We start from the raw sequence: 20,154 nt of genomic DNA, 5'->3' as shown, positions 1-20,154 counted from the left end.
ACTAATAGAGCACTGACTGGCATTCAAAGTGTACTTGAACACAGTCTACTTGCTGGTGAAAAGAAAATGAGTATAAAAAATAATTACAAATTATAAGTAAAATAAGTTTTTAAATAAAAATTTGGAAGAAAGTCTATTTTTAAATTAGTTTCATTTAGCTACTAAGACCATATATATATATATACACACACACACACACACACACACACACATACACATATATACGGCATTCAACTACTTTGTGTTTACTTTTACCCATATTTCCTATACTTAATAGAAGCTCTGAAACACTTCCTTTGTTCAAATATTTTTAGACTCGTTCTGATTTCCTCAACTACATTTATGTTTGAATACCCACTGTTTTGGATGGAAATTTTTCACTTTTCTGTTAAAGTTTACAGTTCTCATCTTATCGTCATGACTTACCATTTATCAACCAAATTATTGTCCCCCGCTTCCTCTCCCCACTGGTAACCACTAGTTTGTTCTCTATATTTGTGAGTCCGTTTCTTTTTTGTTATATTCACTAGTTTGTTGTATTTTTTAGATTCCACATATAAACGATAACATACAGTATTTGTCTTTGTCTGACTTATTTCACTTAGCATAATACCCTCCAAGTCCACCCACATAGTTGCAAATGGCAAAACTTCATTCTTTTTTATGACTGAGTAGTATTCCATTGTATAAATATACCACATCTTCTTTATCCATTCATCTGTTGATGGACACTTAAGGTTGCTTCCATATTTTGCCAATTGTAAATAATGCTTCTATGAACACTGAGGTGCATGTATCTTTTCAAATTAGTATTTTTGGTTTTTTTCAGATACATACCCAGAAGTTGAATTGCTGAGTCATATGGTAGTTCTATTTCTAGTTTTTTGAGAAACCTCCATACTGTTTCCCACAGTGGCTGCACCAATTTACATTCCCACCAACAGTGTATGAGGGTTCCCTTTTCTCCACATCCTTGCCAACATTTGTTATTTGTATTCTTTTTCATAATAGCCATATACATATGTTCTTTATAGATATTCATATTCATATATATAATATCTAGTTAATACAAAAGCAAGCAGTAATGGAGGAATAGAGAAACAATAAAGACATGACATATAGAAAACAAATAGCAAAATGGCAGACTTAAACCCCACCTTAATTACATTAAATGTAAATGGCTAAATTCACATCAAAGGGATTTTTTTAAAAAGACATGATCTAACTATATGCTTTCTATAAGAGACAAACTTTAAATTCAAAGACACAAATAGATTGAAAGCAAAAAAATGGGGAAAAGATATGCCATGCAAAGTATAACCAAAAGAGAGCTGGAGTGACTATACTAATAACAAACAAAATAGACTTTAAGACAATATTTGTTACTACAGACAAAGAATGACTTTTTTTTTTTTTTTTTTTTTTTGCGGTACGCAGGCCTCTCACTGTTGTGGAGCACAGGCTCCGGACGCGCAGGCTCAGCGGCCATGGCTCATGGGCCTAGCCGCTCCGCAGCATGTGGGATCTTCCCAGACCAGGGCACGAACCCGTGTCCCCTGCTTCGGCCGGCGGACTCTCAACCACTGCGCCACCAGCGAAGCCCAAGAATGACATTTTATAATGATAAAAGTATCAATCTATCTGGAACATATGACAGTTATAAATATGCACCTAACAACACAACCCCAAAACACATGAAGCAAAAACTAACAGAATAGAAGAAATAGACAAATCAACAATAATAGTTGGAGACTTCAATGCCTAGTTTCAATAATGGATAGAACAACTAGACAGAAGATCAACAAGATTTAACAACACTGTAAACCAACTAGACCTATCAGACATCTCTAGTACACCCCACAATAGCAGTAAACAGCACATCCTTCTCAAGTGCACATGAAGCATTCTTCAGAATAGACCATATGTTAGGTAGCCCATAAAACAAGTCTCAATAAATTTAAAGGCCTGGAATCATACAAAGTGTGTCCTTCAACCACAATAGAATAAAATTACATTTTAATAACAAAACAAAAAGGAAATTTGGGAAATGTGGAAACTAAACACCATTCCCCAATAATAAAAGTGAAGCTCCCCGGAGAAATGGCCGATTCTAGGGCCAGGGTAAAGAAAATACCAGATGAGCCTGCAGCATCTTCTAGTACCAGAAAGTAAGGCAGTCTCAAAAAATAAAAAGGATAGGGGCATGTCAAAGGGATATAGAAGCCAACCTGAAAGTGCTCCCAGTGGCCTAAGCAAGAACAATTTGAGCAACAAAATTAGTAATGTAGTAGTAGATTATAACCCAAAGTACAAAAATGAATATCCACGAGTCTGTACTGACATATATAAAAGATGAAAGAATGAAAGAAAGAAAAACCTTACAGAATAATATCAAATAATTTATCTAGCTACTCGCTCTTCCAGGAGATGGAGTTTATTTATTTATATAAATTTATTTATTTATTTATATTTTTGGTTGCGTTGGGTCTTCGCTGCTGCGCGCGGGCTTTCTCTAGTTGCAGAGAGTGGGGGCTACTCTTCGTCAACGTGTGCGGACTTCTCCTTGCGGTGGCTTCCAGGAGATGGAGTTTAAATACCCCTTGAGTATGGGTGCACTCAGTGACTTGTTTCCAAAAGAGTAGACCATAGGAAGAGGATAAAAAGCAACTTCACAGTGGAGAAATCTGGCAAACACTACCTCACCCAGGTGATTAAAGGTAACACCATCAGTGATAAGTCATGTTGACAGCATATATACTTTTGATATGGTGTGATGGGAATGGCACTTTACTTCTGTAGTCTTCTTCCCAAGAACACATTACTCTTGTCTAATTATGCCAAAGACATCAGAGAAATTCCAACTGAAGGATATTCTACAAAGTACTTGACTAGAGGATGCTAAGGAAAATGTTGACTAATGTAATTTAGCATCCCAGATCAGATACTGGAACACAAAAAGGATGTTACAGAAAAACAAGTGAACCCCAAATGAAGTGCAGCGTTTAGTTAATAGCAATGGACCAATGCTGGTTCATTACTTGTGACAAACATACCATAGAATGTAAGATGTTAACAACAAAGGAAACTGAGTGAGAGGTATACAGGAACTCTTCGTACTATCTTGGCAACTTTTTTGTAAACCTACAACTATTCTAAAATTTTTAAATAATTAAAAAAAACAAAACAAAACTGAGGCCTGCCAATAACCATGTAAGGGCGCTTGGAAGCAGATCTTCCATCAGTTGAGCCTTGAGTAACTGCAGGCCCAGCTGACACTTTTTTTAAAAAAATTTTATTTATTTATTTATTTATTATCTTTGGCCACGTTGGGTCTTCATTGCTGCACATGGGCTTTTCTCTAGTTGTGGCGAGCGGGGGCTACTCTTCGTTGCAGTGCATGGGCTTCTCATTGCGGTGGCTTCTCTTGTTGCAGAGCATGGGCCCTAGGCACACAGGCTTCAGTAGTTGTGGCACACGGGCTCAGTAGTTGTGGCTCACGGGCTTAGTTGTTCTGCGGCATGTGGGATCTTCCCAGACCAGGGCTCAAACCCGTATCCCCTGCATTGGCAGGCAGATTCTTAACCACTGCGCCACCAGGGAAGCCCCCTGTTGACACTTTTGATTGCAGCTTTATAAGAGACCCTGAGCCAGAGGCACCCATCTAAGCTGCCTTCAGGTTTCAGACCCACAGAAACAATGAAATAATAAAAGTCTGTTGTTTTAAGCTGCTAAGTTTTAGAGTAATTTGTTAACAGCAATACTAAGTAATACAGTATGATTTCTTTTTTTCCCCAGTTTTACTGAGATACAATTGTTACACATTACTGTGTAAGTTTAAGGTATATAGCATAATAGTTTGACTTACATATATTCTGAGATGATTACTGAAGTTTAGTTAGCATCCATCACCTCTTATAAACACAATAAAAAGAGAAAGCAAAATAAGAAAAATGTTTCCTTGTAATGAGAACTTTTAGGATTTACTCTCTTAACAACTTTCATACATCATATAGTAGTGTTAATTATAGTCATCATGCTGTATATTACAACCCTAGTACTTACTTGTAAAGTATAATTTTTTTATATATAATATTCAGAAGCAGCCACTGCAAAACATAGGGACAAGATGCAGTCAATCTGTTTGAATTATATTTCTCATTATTCCTCATTGTAAGTTAATCTGTTCTCATTCCAGTTTTTACAAGAGATTCTAGACCAAATTTACCTAGCCTGAGCCTATCTCCCTAAACTATCAGAATGTAAAAGCAAAATATACGTTGGTGATCGCCAGCTATATATCCTAGCACATATTAATTTCCTACTAGACACATCCACTTGGATTGTATATGGCACCTCAAAATCAGTATACTCAAGTCCTATATTCCCTATGTCAGTTACTACCCACCATCAAACCCTAAACCAAAAATAACTCATCCTTGACTTTTTACTATCCATCCACAGCTTCTCTAATCAATCACTAAATCCTGCTGATAATGGCTCCTAAATATCTCAAAGACATCCTCTTATATCTATCCCAGTACCATTGTTCTAATTTAAGAGCTCATCATCTCTGCTGGGCCTTCTTTGCTAGACTGTGGTGAAAATTAGTTACTTAAATAAGTGCCTCCACCCCCAATATAACCATAGTTATTTATACACTAAGAGGCATAGGTACATATATGAAGAAACATATTTTTATCTACCACTCAGAAGCTTAAAATCATGTGTGGGGGAAGAGGGGAATGGTGTGTTACTCTTAACGGTACAGTGTTTTCTAAGTTATCAATGTGCTTATAAAATATGAAAAGCAGTACAATAGTTTGACTTAAATTCCTTAAGTAGCTATCTTTTGTAGCTGCTTTCCCTGCTCTTCACAGCAATCCACTGGGACAGAAATAATGTTCAACACTTTCAATTATTTTCAAAAATTAGAGAAAGAGTGCTGGGTGCTTTTTTCCTTTTAAGTTGCAATTTGTTTACTTAGTAATTATTCCAATTGGATGAGACCTTTTGGCTTCCCTAATCCCAGAATGAACACTAGGGTGACTTGAAGATACAAACAAGTATCAAGAATGTAAACTGTAATTAAGTCTTGTCTTGAGAAATAATTTTGAATTATGATGGAGAAGACTACTGCTTTCTAAAGAGAGTAGATATATATGATATAAATCAAAGAACAAGCATTTCACAAAACCTTAGTAAGACAGATTTAGTGTTCAAAAGGCATTAACCACCTTAGACACACTCCTAGAAACTTATTTGTGGGTTTGTTACGTTTTTAGCTTATTTGATTTTCCTGTAGATAAAAATATTGTAATCCAGTTTTTACATTATTTCAGAATGCCAGTGGGGGTATGTGAACAACTATCTTAGCCAATTTTTAGTTAATATGCCTTCCCTCCCCCAAAAGAGTACAGTCTCTTTCAATTTCTCTTTCTTTCTTTTTCAGGCTCTGCATGGAATTTTCCTGTTTCCTTCATCCTGGTGGTATAATCAGGATCACGTGTTAGCTGTCTTGTTTTCCTCTGGGCCGTGTGGGTACTTCTATTTCCTTCTCCTTTTTCATCTCTTCTCTCATTTTGGCCTCTAACAAGACCCTCTGCAGGGTCCCTCTGATCTCTGTACTAATAGGAAAGCACTGAAATGACGAAAAGGAAGACAAAGAGAGAGAAAAAAAAAAAGCAGCTGGGAGTCCTTAGTTCTAACCATCTCTATGGAAACAATTCCACAGAGACCAATCTGGAAACAATTCAGTACTGACCACTGGAGCAATGGTGAGCCAATCTCACCAAGCCTTACAGGACTCAACTTGCAAATGAGAACAGTTGATAGACTTTTTTTTTTTGAGAAAAGTAATAAAATAGGAAGCCAAATAAAAATTAAGTTTACCCCTATATAACATACTTTTTTTTAAACTCAAAACTTCCTACTTGCTGTAATAATAAAAAAGTCAAAGGCATGCATGTGCTAATTTCAAGTCCTTCCCAAGCATTCACACTGGCAAACAGCAGAATGCCCAATACAACGAAATGTGGCCAAAAAAACAAAGAAAGCATTGCAGTTTGGTGCTGAAAAGTCTTAAGAATGATTTTAGGATTATGGCCCGTAACAATAAAAATATGTGGAGAGAATGGCAAACTCATTCAGGCAGTAAACAGATTGTTTGAATTCACGCAAGGGGTAAAAGGGATTACAGAATTCCATCTACCAAATCAGATTAAAAGACAGAAAGAATAAAGTAGTGATGTAATTTGAATCCAGGGAAGAACTCCACCTGAAGCAGGAGCTTGGAGTCTTACTAATAAAGCAATCATTAGAGAGAGAAAAGAAAGCTCCCCCGACACCCTCACAGTGTCAGACACCAAGATACCAAGTTTCAGTCCTGTTCAAAAGTCTCCAGCCAATAAACCGTTAACTGCAGGTCTCCAGAGATGCTAACTGCAGTGTTAGTTAGAAATAACTTCAATTTGGGGACTTCCCTGGCAGTCCAGTGGTTAAGACTTCGCCTTCCAATACAGGGGGTGCGGGTTCGATCCCTGGTCAGGGAGCTAAGATCCCACATGACCTGGAGCCAAAAAACCAAAACATAAAACAGAAGCAATATTGTAACAAATTCAATACTTTAAAAATGGTCCACATCGGGCTTCCCTGGTGGCGCAGTGGTTGAGAGTCCGCCTGCCGATGCAGGGAACACGGGTTCGTGCCCCGGCCCAGGAAGATCCCACATGCCGCGGAGCGGCTAGGCCCGTGAGCCATGGCCGCTGAGCCTGTGCGTCTGGAGCCTGTGCTCCGCAACGGGAGAGGCCACAAGAGTGGCCACGTAACGGGGGGAAAAAAAAAAAAAAGGTCCACTTCTTAAAAACAAGAAGTAACTTCAATTTGCCTAAAATGATGTTTGTTCCCTCAAAGGTTATTTACATCTCCAGGTAGGTACATAGTGCTTTAAGACCCTAAGCCCCTGGAGTAAAAACCACTTGGGTTTAATTCCTAGCTTCTGCCACTAGGTGTATGACCTTGGGCAACTTTTTACATTTCTCTAGAACTCAGGCATACCATCTGTAAAATGGGGATAAAAATAATTATTTTTCAGGGTTATAAAGAGTCAGTGAATTGAGCACAGCATCTAGCTCAAGCAAGCTCTCAATAATTGTGAGCTATCCTTATTACATTATCCAGTTTCGTTTTTCTATCTCTTGTAAATGATGACATTGCCCCTTCTCCCTTTCTCTAAGGGTTATTTTGAGGGAGTGGTCTCAAGAAAGACAGTAGGGCATTATGACCCAGACAATTCTTACTGTCGCACACTTGTCTTACGCAGGTTTGAGAATGAATTAAAGCCACGAAATGGAAGTTTCCATTATATGACGGTAACTGGCCTCCTGTCTCCACCCTACACACTGCAAACCTCATGAAGGAAAAATTATTCAAGCTTCTCCACTGCTAATACCCCTTGCGCCCCCTCATCCCACTCTCGACGGGCTTCCTAGTGCCTGTAGTACAAAGTACAAAGTCTTTGGATACTGAAGGTGTACAACTTAGGTTCGTCCACATTTGCAACCTTCGGGAACATTCCTGTACTCGAACTCATTTCCTTCTCTCCCTCGCATTTGACATACGTTCCTTCGCTTGCACTTTAACTTGCATTGATCTCGGTACCAGGACTGCCCTCCACTCTTACAGAAATTAGGCTTGCTTGTTTTTTGGGTTTTGTTTTTGTTTTTCCCTAAAAGCTGTCACTAGGAACCTCGGTGGTATGCGAGTCTGCACAACCAAAAATTATTTTTTAGGCGTCACTTGTTCGTGCAATTTTCAAGAATGCAAAGTACTATTCAGAAAACCCGAAATCGGGTGCCTCAAGCGGCTGATGGGTCACTGAGATTACAAAATGGGAGACATTACAGGTGAGAGAGAATGCGAAAGCGAGAAGAGGAAGCGAGGAGTGATCTGCAGGAAAACTTCAATCATGAACATCCTCCCCCTCGCCCCCAACGATGGGGCGGCTGGGCCGGCAGTTGTCAAAGCCGGGGGAAGGAGCCCCAGCCCAAGAACCTAAATCAGGGCCTGGCGGACACTCTTGTATCTTCCCAGCTGAGAAGCCCTACTATTTTTACCGCATAATGCAAACATGGTGGACAAGAAAGGCCCTCCCCGCGTTTGGCAGCCGAACCACGTGGCTCCCTTTCCACGCAGGTGACGCTGAGGTAGGGGCGGGGCCTTTACCGAACTTGTTCTTGGTGCGGCAGAGCAGCAGAGAACTTTTCCACACCCCGACGCCACGGTTCCTGCAACACAGGACCACTATTGCCTCTTCACATCCTCCCCGAGAGAGCAGAAAGGTGACCTCTGAGGATCTGATAGTTTTATGGGAAGCAAAAAGGTGGAGTTCGCAACCTCTTTCTTTAACTGGACTACCTCCGGGCTCCTCTCCACCTCTCCCCACAACAACCGGGCTTCTCACCAACGCGCAAGCGCACTTCCTGCCGTCCGCTCCAAGGCTGGGCTGACTCTCTTGTCTCGCGTGAGTGGGGCCTGCCGGTCTTCCTCGCTCTCGCTCCACCCCCTCCTCCTCGCTCGCTCTCTCCCATCCCCCCAAGCCAGTCGCTCTGCTGCGCAGCTCCCTTAGCGGTTGCCGCCGCCGGAGACGGTTGGAAGAACCGTTGTGGGAGCGCTGCACGAGGCGGGCGACTTCTCCCTGCTCACGACCGGACCCCCTGAGCACCGGAGTCGGTGCTACTGTCGCCCGACAGGGTATCTGAAGTAAAAGGGGGTAGGTTGGGCTGGTGGTTTCGAGAGCGGAGTCGGGAGAAGGACGAAAGAGCGACTGGGAGGGGGTGGGGCTGCGGGGGGGAAGTGTGGAGGTCGCCGCTCGGAGGCGGCCAGGCTGCGCCTCCCAGGCGATCTCCCACTTCAAGGAGGGCGGCCTGCCGGGGGGAGGATTTACTCAGGTGGAATTCAGTGAACGAAACCGAGCCCCGAAGTGGGGGTCATCCAGCACTTCTCCTTTCCCTGCTGGTTTGGCCTCCGCCATTTTGGGTACGGCGGCGCGGCCAGCTCAGCTTCCCGCCCTTCTCATCTCTTTCTGTTTTTTGCCCATCAGCTTCCGAAAACTGATTTATAAGTCCGTGGGGTGGTAAAAGGTCCGTGGAAGGGATGAGGGTGGGGAAGGAAGCGAGCAGGGAAAGGCTGGGCACTTGGGTGGCGGGAGGATCTGGGCCGTCGGGCGCGCTCCCGATGGAAATGGCGCCAGATGGGCCTGGCCTCCCACCGCGGCCTCCCTTCCTCCGCAGTCTCGGCTGGGCTACCTGGGCCGGCGGGACTGCGAGTGACTTCTGACGCAGATTCCCAAGATGAGAGAGGCTGGAGCTGGGGGAGGAAAGCCAATGGCGACGAAGGCGCTCAACTCCCAAATCCAGGACAAAGGAGCCAGACGGCCTCCTTTGTAATTCCGCCGCCCGGTGGCGAAGGTTTTTAAGCCAGGCTTGGCTGCCGGGAGGGGAGGGGGGGAAGGGGCGTACTCTCCCTAGCTCTTTGGTCTCTAGGGCAGCTAGATAAACGAAAAGTCTCCGGGGCGGAATAAAGGACGCTTAGCCGGCCCTTATAGTCCAGATTTGGAACTTCGAAAAGAGTACGTACTCATTTTCCAAAGGGTTTTTTTTTTCCACGCTTCTCTTAAACGTATCGAAAGACTTTGTGGGTAATTGTTTTGTAAGCAGAAAAGCGGGTGACTTACCAGATAGGAATGTGAAATGGACTTATTTCAAATAGGTCGTCTGGATCCAGTGAACTGTGGAACTAGGCTTTTGGAACCTGTGGGCGGGGGTGGGATGGTTTAGCAGTGGTTTTGTGTAGTTTGGTAAATATTGATTGGGTTAGAATTTAAGTAGGAGTTTTATTTTGGGGAAACGGTTGTTAAAACACAACCAGTGATGGCAAAACTGTGTATAGGAATTGAATGATTAAGTCTCCAAGGGTTGGATTTTCTGCAGAGATTGTTTGGGGATTAAGGCTGTAGAAGTAAGACACTTCAAAATACAGTTAGGGTTTATTTTCTTTTGGTAGCTAAGCATGTTTTCTATTTGGTGTAGGGCTGTAGTAACGTTTTGACCAAGAAAATAAGCCTGCTCAACAGAAAGGCAAACTGCAAGTTCAGTCATGTGATGCTGTGATGATTTTCGGTCCTTAGAACAGTCGGAGAACTGGTTCTGTAATTTTCACTGAAGACCATACAAAAGGGACAGGCAGGCTATTTTTCCAGCTTTAAAAACAAAAAACTCTTCCTGTTGTTGAAGATGTTTTATGATTCTTGTGGACTTTGAAAAGAAAGCCCAGAGTTTTCTATACTAGTTTCCTAGTATGTGATGTAACAGTTTCCCTGCTTGGATTACTCTAGAAACCTTTTTTTCTGCCCTCTTTTTCATCTGCATCATAATCTGGAAATCCATCTAATTGCCTTTATATTTTTAATAACTGTTCTGGTGTTCTTGGCTGAACTGCAGTGGCTGGTAACATTGTTCTAGAGAAGAACTTGATCATTTTAGAGACCTCACCACCTTTAGGTACTAGAGGTGTCTCTAATTTTGTTTTTATTTAAAAGTAATGATGGGACTTCCCTGGCGGTCCAGTGGTTAAGACGCCGCGCTCCTAATGCAGGGGGCACGGGTTCCATCCCTGGTCGGGGAACTAAGATCCTACATGCCTCATGGTGTGGCCAAAAAAAATTAAAAGTTCAATTAAGGAGCAAGCACAGTGAAAGGGAAATGATGTAAAATTACCATGTTAAGCATTTCATCACCACTTATTGACCAAATATTGAAGTTCCTTCTCATTTTTTTAGCAGCAGTGGACTACCATTTAGAAAGTTATTAATGCATCAAACTCTTACTGTGTGTATTATACTTAGGAAAATAGTATATGCCTCTATGTTATAAAGGAATTTTATCTCTTGGTCTCTGTTAGATGCTTTTTCTTAACAGCTTTGGGATACAGTTCACATACCATAGACTTCACCCATTTAAAATCACACAACATGTGGTCTTTTGTGACTGGCTTTTTTCACTTAGCATAATGTTTAGGAAATTATATTTAAAATCTCATATAGAACTGACTGAAGTTATTTTAGTATTTCAACTGCTGGTATTTTAATTGGTGCTAACACTAGGAATTCTTTAAAAAGCATTGTGATTAGCCATGACACTGTTGCGAAGAAAGGTTGAGGTGGATTATCCTGAATAATTAGGAAATGCCATTTAGGTAGTTGCCGAGACAGCTTTATTAAGGTATTAGAGCAGATTGTCTTTTTTTATGTGTTTAGAGTTCGTCTTGGTTTTGTTTTGTAAATAGAATTCTAGGTTCAAATTTTGAGTTTTGAAGAGATAGTAGAGTATGGCTTTCTTTATTGTGTACTCTTCATAAACATGGGATGGAGAGTCACCCTATAAAATAGTTTGTCTTCCGAATCTGCTTAATTTATCCTGATTTAGAATTGTGTTAACAGCTTGGTATTTTTTTATAGGCTATGTTTGCTGTTTTTATATAGGTCTCATTGATATAGGCTGATCCAAAAATCAGAACTAGTTTGCCTAGTATTTCTTGGAAAGTGTTAATAAGATTTATAGTAAAGATACGTCAGTTTTTGTTTTTGTTTTTGGTATTTGTTCCTGAAACAGTACCTTTACATTGAAAAAAAGGAATGTTCTAAATGAAATAAAACCACCATATCTACGGTCTTTTCACACAGATTAGATTGGCTTTGCAAAGTTCTTAAGTTTTTCATGAGGAAGTTAATATTTGAGGTTAGAGCCTCCCTATTTTTTCCTATTCTGTTCTTAAATTCCCCTTTGTAGAAAACAGTTTTTAGGTTGCTGACAGTTTTTGTTAAGAAAATGATAAAGATCTCCAAAATGTCTCAATTTTTTCCTCAAAGCCTACTTTCAGGGTGACTCTAGAGCTAGTTTTTTAATTGTCTAGCTAATCACATATCCTAGTAAACATTTCCAGAGACCCCTTTTTTTCCTCTTTCTCTCTGCTTTAGACAGTTCCTAAGGACACTTGAAAACTTAAGCCTTTGTTGACTTTGAAAAAGACTTGTAACAGTCCTTATTTCCTTTCAAGATTCAGGATGGTTTCCTATCCTTTAAGGTTCAGTTATTTTGTTTGTGGGTTATTTCATTAGTTTTACAGGGCCCCTTAAAATCCAATAACAATGGCCACCATTGAATGATTACCATGTTGCAGACAAAGCACGAATTCCTTAACAGTCCAGTGAGGTGTAAGTACCACTGCTGCACTTTACAGTTAAATGCAGAGGTTAAGTAGTTTGCTTAAGTAGCCAGTGAGTGGCAGACTAGGGATTCAAACCCAGGTTTTCCTTTCTCTTAAAAGTTCTTCCCAGTTATTTTTGTGCATAATAATTAGTTGTAATGTCAGATAAAAATTTGCATTCCTATTTTGAACATCTGTGTCTAGAGTGGCACTTAGCGTTCAAAAAAAACAGCGAAACAAGTACCAAATGTGATTCATGTGATTCATATGCCAGAGGTATTTGCTTAATAACCACATTTGGATAATTTCTACATTAGCTTGTTTTAAATGTGTGGATTCTAGGGAAAAAATTTTACTCTTTTGAGATGCTACCCCTAACAGTTGCACTGATAATTAGATTGTGTGAAATTAAATATTAGTGAATACTGTTTATATGAAATATAATCCTCAAGCTTAAAGGAGTCAAGTGAACAAATTGTTTTGTTTACAGGGGAGGAGGTGGTGAGGGAAAGGTTTGAAATATTCAGGTGAGTAGGATTCCTACAGCTGCATAGTGAAATTTATAAGATGTGGTAAGTTTCTGCAGCTGAAGGACTTCTGCATTAACCTCTTTAAAATGTTGGGGAATTTTAAAAGAAAGGATGATTGTCTCTTGGGAAGGGAATTTGGTGGATGGGTTCTTTTTTTGGGGGGGAAGGAGGGTGTCTGGTACCGTTTTTAATACTTTTTGAATGTGATTGCATTACTTTTTAAAAAGTTCTGTCTAAAGTAGTGAGTAAACTGGTTTTTAATATTACTGTCTTCAATAATTTCTAAACAGGTGGCTTCAAAAAACTGAAAGCCATTCACTTTTGAGTGCCCTTTTATCTCAGTTTTAAAAGTCAGCCTAATTAACTCAGTAATTGTAAAACTTGCTTTTGGGGAGTGTTTAAATCAGGTTTAAACACAGATAGGAATTTTTCCCCCTTCGAAAATAATTTGGTGTGTTGAGAATTATAGTGCATCTATTAAGTTGAGACTTTTAATACCATTTTTCCAACATCAAAGGAGAATACTCATTGTACTTGTGACTTAGGCTCTTACTGTGAATGAATGATGGTACTATGTACAACTTTTGGGTAATTAAGTTTTAAAGAATTTGCATAACTATTCAAGTGAATAATAAAACCTGGAAAATTTGAGATGTGAGGAAGAGGCTAGAGTTGACATTAAGATGACAGGGTGAAGAAATAGAGTTTGAAGACTGATGATGGAATTATGTAAGTTTTCTTAAAATTGGTTAATATATAATATTTGATACTTAGAAATTCAGTACTTTGATGGGGGGGGGGTTCAGGTTTCACTGCCTTTTCGCAGTCTTTTTGTCTACCCCCAAATAGAAGGTGTTGTACCGTTGTATCGTGATGCTGTCACTGAAGTCACTGAACCATAGTTAACATTTCCTGTTGTGCACCCACTGAGAGGTGTTTCTTCAGTACCTCTGGCAAGAGTGTATTTTGATTGACTGCTTTATGTGCTTGTTTATTTTTTATAGCATTTAAATCAAACGGTATTGAGATGGATTGGGTTATGAAACATAATGGTCCAAATGACGCTAGTGATGGGACAGTACGACTTCGTGGACTGCCATTTGGTTGCAGCAAAGAGGAAATAGTTCAGTTCTTTCAAGGTACCTCTAGTATTAGTCAAAGTTTAGTAGTATTTTAATTTTATATTTCTATTACTCAGTTTTTAATTTGTAAAACCCATTTGTTTGGGGGACTTTTTGATTTGAGTATATCTGGGTTAATGTATTAAGTTACGAAATGTGCTCCAGTTAATATTCAATACAGAATGTGTAAAAATATATAAAACCTAACTAATACGCAATAAACTTAATTGAGAGTAATTATGTGTGATGAAATGAATCATGAATTAGCATATGGAGCATAGTTAAGTTTGATTTTTTTTTTCCATGTAATATTAGGTGGGCTTTTAGAGTGTGTGTGTAATTTTAAAAGACATTGGTTGCAGAGAAATTTTTATGTAATCCAATAATATTTGAAAAAATCTTCCTTTTATATTATGGGGTGATGGGAAAACTAAGCTTTTTTGTTTTGTTTTGTTTAGACTTGTTTTAAATATTTGATTCAGATGGGAATGTTTCAGCCTTTAACACTGTTCCCCTTGATGGGGTTATTTGTCCTTGGGTTAAAGGGTTGGAAATCGTGCCAAATGGGATAACATTGACGATGGACTACCAGGGGAGAAGCACAGGGGAGGCCTTCGTGCAGTTTGCTTCAAAGGAGATAGCAGAAAATGCTCTGGGGAAACACAAGGAAAGAATAGGGCACAGGTGGGGATGGAGAGTTTGGGATGGTGTTAAATTTTTATTTTTGGGGGTTGTGGGTCACTATTGCTTAAATGGGGGGGTAACAGTAACATTTTTCTGGGGTAGTTTAAAAGAATTGATAATTATCTAAATTTAACTTGGAAACTACAGATTTGGGTGGGGAATTAATGCTATAATAGTTTGCTTAAATTAAAATTAGATTGTTTCCATTTTTTGTAGGATGTTGATAAATGCTTTTGTATAATCAACTGTTTTCTCTAAACACCTATTACATACTAAAGGAAACAAGCTTAAAATTATATTTTGTGAATTGTTTTCAAATGATTTGTATGTAAAACTTAAATATTAATTATTTAAGTTTGTAGGTGTAAAAAATGTTAACTTTTGGTGTATTTAGGCAATTTAAATTGGGTTATATCTAGATGTAGAAAAACTTACTGCATTTTGCCCAATATTTTATTTACTCTAGTACGTTTATGCTGAAACCTGTACCTTAAACCATTTTCAAATAGGTATATTGAGATCTTCAGAAGTAGCAGGAGTGAAATCAAAGGATTTTATGATCCACCAAGAAGATTGCTGGGCCAGCGACCGGGACCATATGATAGACCAATAGGAGGAAGAGGGGGTTATTATGGAGCTGGGCGTGGAAGTATGTATGACAGAATGCGACGAGGAGGTGATGGATATGATGGTGGTATGTGTATCTAATGAACAAAGGTTCTGTTGTCATTTTCTTAATGTTCCTGACACTTTGTCAAGAAATACAGAAATGGCAGTAATTCAGTACCTACTAGGTTTTAAAACCTGTTCATGAAAAGATGGATTCCCATGGCCAGCTATGGGACTTGATTGATGCACATATTGGCACCTGGTTTACTTAACACAAAAATTTTTTAAAGATTGTTACGTTTTGACATTTTCTGTTTGGCATCAGGGTGAAAATTAATTTTGATGTCTAAATGGATCCTTTTCATATTTTTAATTTCCACTAAGTGTTAACTGATTTTTTCATATGCACTAAGTTGGAAGTTGCAAACTTTGTGGGAGGGCAGAGTTGCCAGACTGCTTGCCACAAAACATGCTTTTGTAAACTGGATTATAGAATTTGTCTCTTCAAAGCTTATTCGTGTATTTCTCCTTAAATTATGTAGGTTATGGAGGTTTTGATGACTATGGTGGCTATAATAATTATGGCTATGGAAATGATGGCTTCGATGACAGAATGAGAGATGGAAGAGGTAAAATATATATTAAAGACATAGTCATTTTTAGGTGAATTTCAGTATTTGCTTTACATGCACTTAGTGGTAATATAGGTGACTTGTATACAAAAGTCAACTCAGGCATATTTCAGTGCATTCCTGCATAGGGCTTTAATACAGATGTATACTTACAGGAAAATTCTCCATTTGATATTTAGAACAACTATAAGTATTAAGATTTCTTGGGATTGTCAAAAAAAGGGGTGTAAATAGGAAAAGGTGTGTATAGGGAAGAAATAATCTTTGGAAATCTTATTCTCTAGGTATGGGAGGACATGGCTATGGTGGAGCTGGTGATGCAAGCTCAGGTTTTCATGGTGGTCATTTTGTACATATGAGGGGATTACCTTTCCGTGCAACTGAAAATGACATTGCTAATGTGAGTAATTTTAGTAATTTATTAGTGACTTTATGCATAATCATAGTCTCTAAATTTTAAAACTCTTTAATGTACTCATCTTTGTCTTTTTAGTTTTAATGTCAAAAATCCCTTTAATAGGAAAATACATATGTCCTTACCTTCACTAGTTGATGAATGTGTGTCCGTTGTGTGCCAGCCTACATAAGATTCAAGCAAGTTAAAAGCTACATTTATAAAGTCCAGTTAATAATTTCGTGAAAGACTGACGAGCAGAGTGGTGATGACTGGAAGATTTTCCTTGTGTCACGTTTTGAAAGTGTTGTAAATATGTGATAAGTCAGTAAGTTTTAGTGGTGTGGTTTAGCTTTCTAGGCTTATGTGATAATCAGAAATTGAACTGAAAATAATGATAGTAGATGCTGCTATTACTGATTTGAAACTGGTTTGTTTCAAATTGGTTAGAGAATCAGCAAATTTCGGCCCATGGGGCCAAGTCAGTCACTGAGTAGTTGTGATAGAGACCCACTGGCCTACAAAGCTGAGGGTATTTATTTATCAGCTAGCACTTAAAGAAAAATTTTGCTGTTGATCTTACTGAGAACCAATTGGACTAAGTTCCAGGTGCCTTTTGGGGTCACTTAAATCTGGCTAACTTGTGATTAGAACTAAATGATGTATTTTGGGAGCTCTGCATATACAGTGGGTAGGTTTATCAGACTCCATTGTTCTGAGTCATTTAACACCCAATTTCTCTGCATATGTCAGTCTCAGGTGACTTTTTTCAAACAATTTTGAAATACCTTTCTTGGGAGTGGGCTAGGGGAGCTTACTTTTCTCCCTCTCAGTATAGTAAGGAAAATATGGCTTTTTCATTTGTTTAAGGTAAACTGTTCTCTAACTCAGAAATGTTTTTTAAATTTAATATCCCCTGGCTTATTTTAAAAGAGATCTCTTCTTTTCATTTGTTTTAATATACTTAAAACCAAAGTGTGTGGTAATTGGCTTTCAGTAATCTAAATAGAAAAGTAAAATAAGTGTTTTCTTTAGTTCTTCTCACCACTAAATCCAATCCGAGTGCATATTGATATTGGAGCTGATGGCAGAGCAACAGGAGAAGCAGATGTAGAGTTTGTGACACATGAAGATGCAGTAGCTGCCATGTCTAAAGATAAGAATAACATGCGTAAGTGGTATAACTTTCTTATTTGTAATTCCTCAAATGTAAGAGGTTCTGGGATCTGTAGGTAACTCTTAGCAGTCTGGGGCCTGAAACCATGTGGCCTCTAATAAGTTCAGACTTCAGTGGCTTTCTAGGGGGCTTTTTATTGAAGTTTTCTCAGACTCTTAATACTTGACAGATTATTAGAGTTTAAGTTACTAAAGAGAAAAAAATAAGTATGTTTTTTGTACTTGCCCGAGTTTCTGTGCCATTTGCAAATTGTTTCTTAACGTATTCGTTGATAACTTGGGTAAGTTATTCCTGCATGTCATTAAATTTTAAACTCCACTAGTGATTCCCAAATCTGGCCACACATCAGTCACTTGATACTTAATAAGTTGTTCCACACCCTACCCTCAAGCTACCCTCAATATTCTAATTCAGTATTATGAATGGGCCTGGAATATATTTTTAAGACGTATACCAGCAGGTTCTAAAATAATGTCAGCCCTTTTATAGATAAGGAAACTGAGGTGTCAAACACTTGTTACTTGTTCAAGCTTGAACAGTTTGAACAAAACTTAGATTTTAGTCCTATCTGGCCTTCACTTTGTCACTCCACTAGGAATTTGCAAGCATACTTTTTCAAGTTAATATCAGCCATTCAACCTTTTCACACTTCTGCTGATAAATTTGATCCATCATTCCTTTCTTCCATATTACTTTTTTTCCCCTAAAGAACATCGATACATTGAACTCTTCTTGAATTCAACTCCTGGAGGCGGCTCTGGAATGGGAGGTTCTGGAATGGGAGCCTATGGCAGAGATGGAATGGGTATGTAAAGTTTTTAAAATAAGCTGACTTAGACACTTAGCAATCAGTCTCAAACTTTTTTTCTTTTTTTAAAGATAATCAGGGAGGCTATGGATCTGTGGGAAGAATGGGAATGGGGAACAATTACAGTGGAGGATATGGTACTCCGGATGGCCTGGGTGGTTATGGTAAGTGTCTGATTACTTTGGTTCAGTTTGTGTTAGTCCCCTTATGTGGTGCAGAGTTAAAGTTCATTTATTGTTCTTTTTTAAAAAAATATTTACTTATTTGGTTGCGCTGGGCCTTATTAGTTGCAGCAGGCGGGCTCCTTAGTTGTGGTTCACTGGCTCCTTAATTGCAGCATGCTTGTGGGATCTAGTTCCCTGACCAGGGATTGAACCTGGGCCCCCTCTATTGGGAGCGTGGAGTCTTACTGTGCCACCAGTGAAGTCCCTTTTTTTTGTTGTTTTCTTTTTTAATTGGAGTATTTACAATGTTGTATATATTTTTAATATCTTATGCATTTATATCTTCTAAACGGTTCTTAATGTCTTTTTTTCCCTAAGGCCGTGGTGGTGGAGGCAGTGGCGGTTACTATGGGCAAGGTGGCATGAGTGGAGGTGGATGGCGTGGGATGTACTGAAGCATAACCACCGATATAAAAATCCTGACAACAGCATCTGGTCTACTAGACTTTCTTACAGATTTAATTTCTTTTGTATTTTAAGAACTTTATAATGACTGAAGGAATGTGTTTTCAAACTATTATTTGGTAAAGCAACAGATTGTGATGGGAAAATCTGTTTTCTGTAGGTTTTATTTGTTGCATACTTTGACTTAAAAAAATAAATTTTTATATTCAAACCACTGATGTTGATACTTTTTATATACTAGCTATTCCTGAGGATGTGCTGCTTTCATAAGATTTGGGTTGATGTATTTTACTATTAGCCGTACAAGAAGTAGTTTAGTGTAATCTTAGAGGACAGTGGTTCACCTCTGCATAAACTACAAGTCTTAATAAGCAGACATCTAGAATAGAGCTTGGAAAATAATTAGTGTAACTCTTTAATAATTTCTCCTTGACAATACTGTAAATATAAAACCTTAAAGATGAATTTAGGTGGCTTCAGGAGTATAAATTCAGCTAATTCTATATTATTCTTTTTCAAAAGTCATTTATCAGGCATAGCTCTGAAATGTTAATGATCTAAGAGGTATCTGGCTATATGAATATTCATAATTGTGTTACCTGCAGATGGGAGTGTTTAAAGTTTAAATTCTAGCCCTAGATTTTAGAATAAATCCCCTCAGCACTTGACTGACGTACCAAAAAAATGTTACCCAAAAGTGATAGTTGTAAGTTCTCAAAATGTCTTAGACTAAGTTAAGGTTCTCAGTGACATGAGCATTCAGTGCAAGTACAAAGATATTTACCATGGAGTATAATTAATTCTCACACATGTATTTTCAGTTTCCAGCCCAGTAGTTAAAGCATATGGTTTTTTAATAACAACTGTATAGATGACTACTTTAAAAAAAAAATGTAAGACACAAGTCCATGTCTTGAGAGTCTTGAGATTGGATTTTGCATCTAATGATATGTTTGGAGTTTTAGAGCCATTGTGTTAAAAAATTATATGTAGCAAGGAAAAGGTGCTTTTTTACTTTTAATCCCTTTGATCAATATGGCTTTTTTCCAAATTGGCTAATGGATCAAAATGAAACCTGTCAATGTGAATTCAGTTATTGAACTTGTTACTTGTTTTTGCTAGAAATGTTATTAATGTAATAAATATCATTGTGGGAGATAAGAGTAATGGCGTCTGTCCTAGAATGCTTTGTGTCAGTTACTGATTATAAATCAAATTGGTAGAAGGTACTATGTCTAATTGAAGATTAGACAGAGTGCCTAAGGAATGATTTCTCCTTGTTAGAGAAGGCAGCTTGATAACGTAAGTG

General features: G+C 38.6%; 2 protein-coding genes across 9 annotated transcripts in view; one reads left to right on the top strand and one right to left on the bottom strand.

Annotated features, from left to right (window-relative positions):
• Window positions 1-13,765, bottom strand: part of PBLD (phenazine biosynthesis like protein domain containing) — a 39,810-nt gene extending 26,045 nt beyond the window's left edge. For 3 of the 5 annotated variants that reach the window (XM_060034918.1, XM_060034921.1, XM_069541547.1), the window contains exon 1: window positions 8,221-8,350. The gene's annotated coding sequence lies outside the window, so the exon portion shown is untranslated. Of the gene's footprint in view, window positions 1-8,220; window positions 8,351-9,302; window positions 9,711-9,730 lie in introns of those variants that run through there. The other 2 variants (XM_060034919.1, XM_060034920.1) reach the window with 2 other exon arrangements.
• Window positions 8,383-20,008, top strand: HNRNPH3 (heterogeneous nuclear ribonucleoprotein H3). 4 transcript variants are annotated; one of them, XM_060034914.1, is made up of 10 exons: window positions 8,383-8,518; window positions 13,796-13,930; window positions 14,458-14,596; window positions 15,106-15,290; window positions 15,748-15,834; window positions 16,122-16,237; window positions 17,267-17,402; window positions 18,118-18,213; window positions 18,288-18,380; window positions 18,759-20,008. In XM_060034914.1, exons 2-10 carry the CDS (start codon window positions 13,819-13,821, stop codon window positions 18,833-18,835), a joined length of 1,041 nt encoding a protein of 346 aa, XP_059890897.1. In that variant the 5' UTR covers window positions 8,383-8,518; window positions 13,796-13,818; the 3' UTR covers window positions 18,836-20,008. The 4 variants fall into 4 exon arrangements, with proteins under 4 accessions (XP_059890897.1, XP_059890899.1, XP_059890898.1 ...); XM_060034916.1 differs by lacking the exon at window positions 8,383-8,518 and adding an exon at window positions 8,569-8,748; XM_060034915.1 differs by lacking the exon at window positions 8,383-8,518 and adding an exon at window positions 8,606-8,767 and having other exon boundaries at window positions 15,106-15,245.
• Window positions 20,009-20,154: the final 146 nt, after the last annotated feature.

Source organism: Delphinus delphis, chromosome 16, assembly GCF_949987515.2.
Source record: "Delphinus delphis chromosome 16, mDelDel1.2, whole genome shotgun sequence".
Classification (NCBI taxonomy): Eukaryota; Metazoa; Chordata; class Mammalia; order Artiodactyla; family Delphinidae; genus Delphinus; species Delphinus delphis.
Note: the sequence above shows the minus strand (reverse complement) of the source record. Positions and strands in the feature narration are given on the sequence as shown.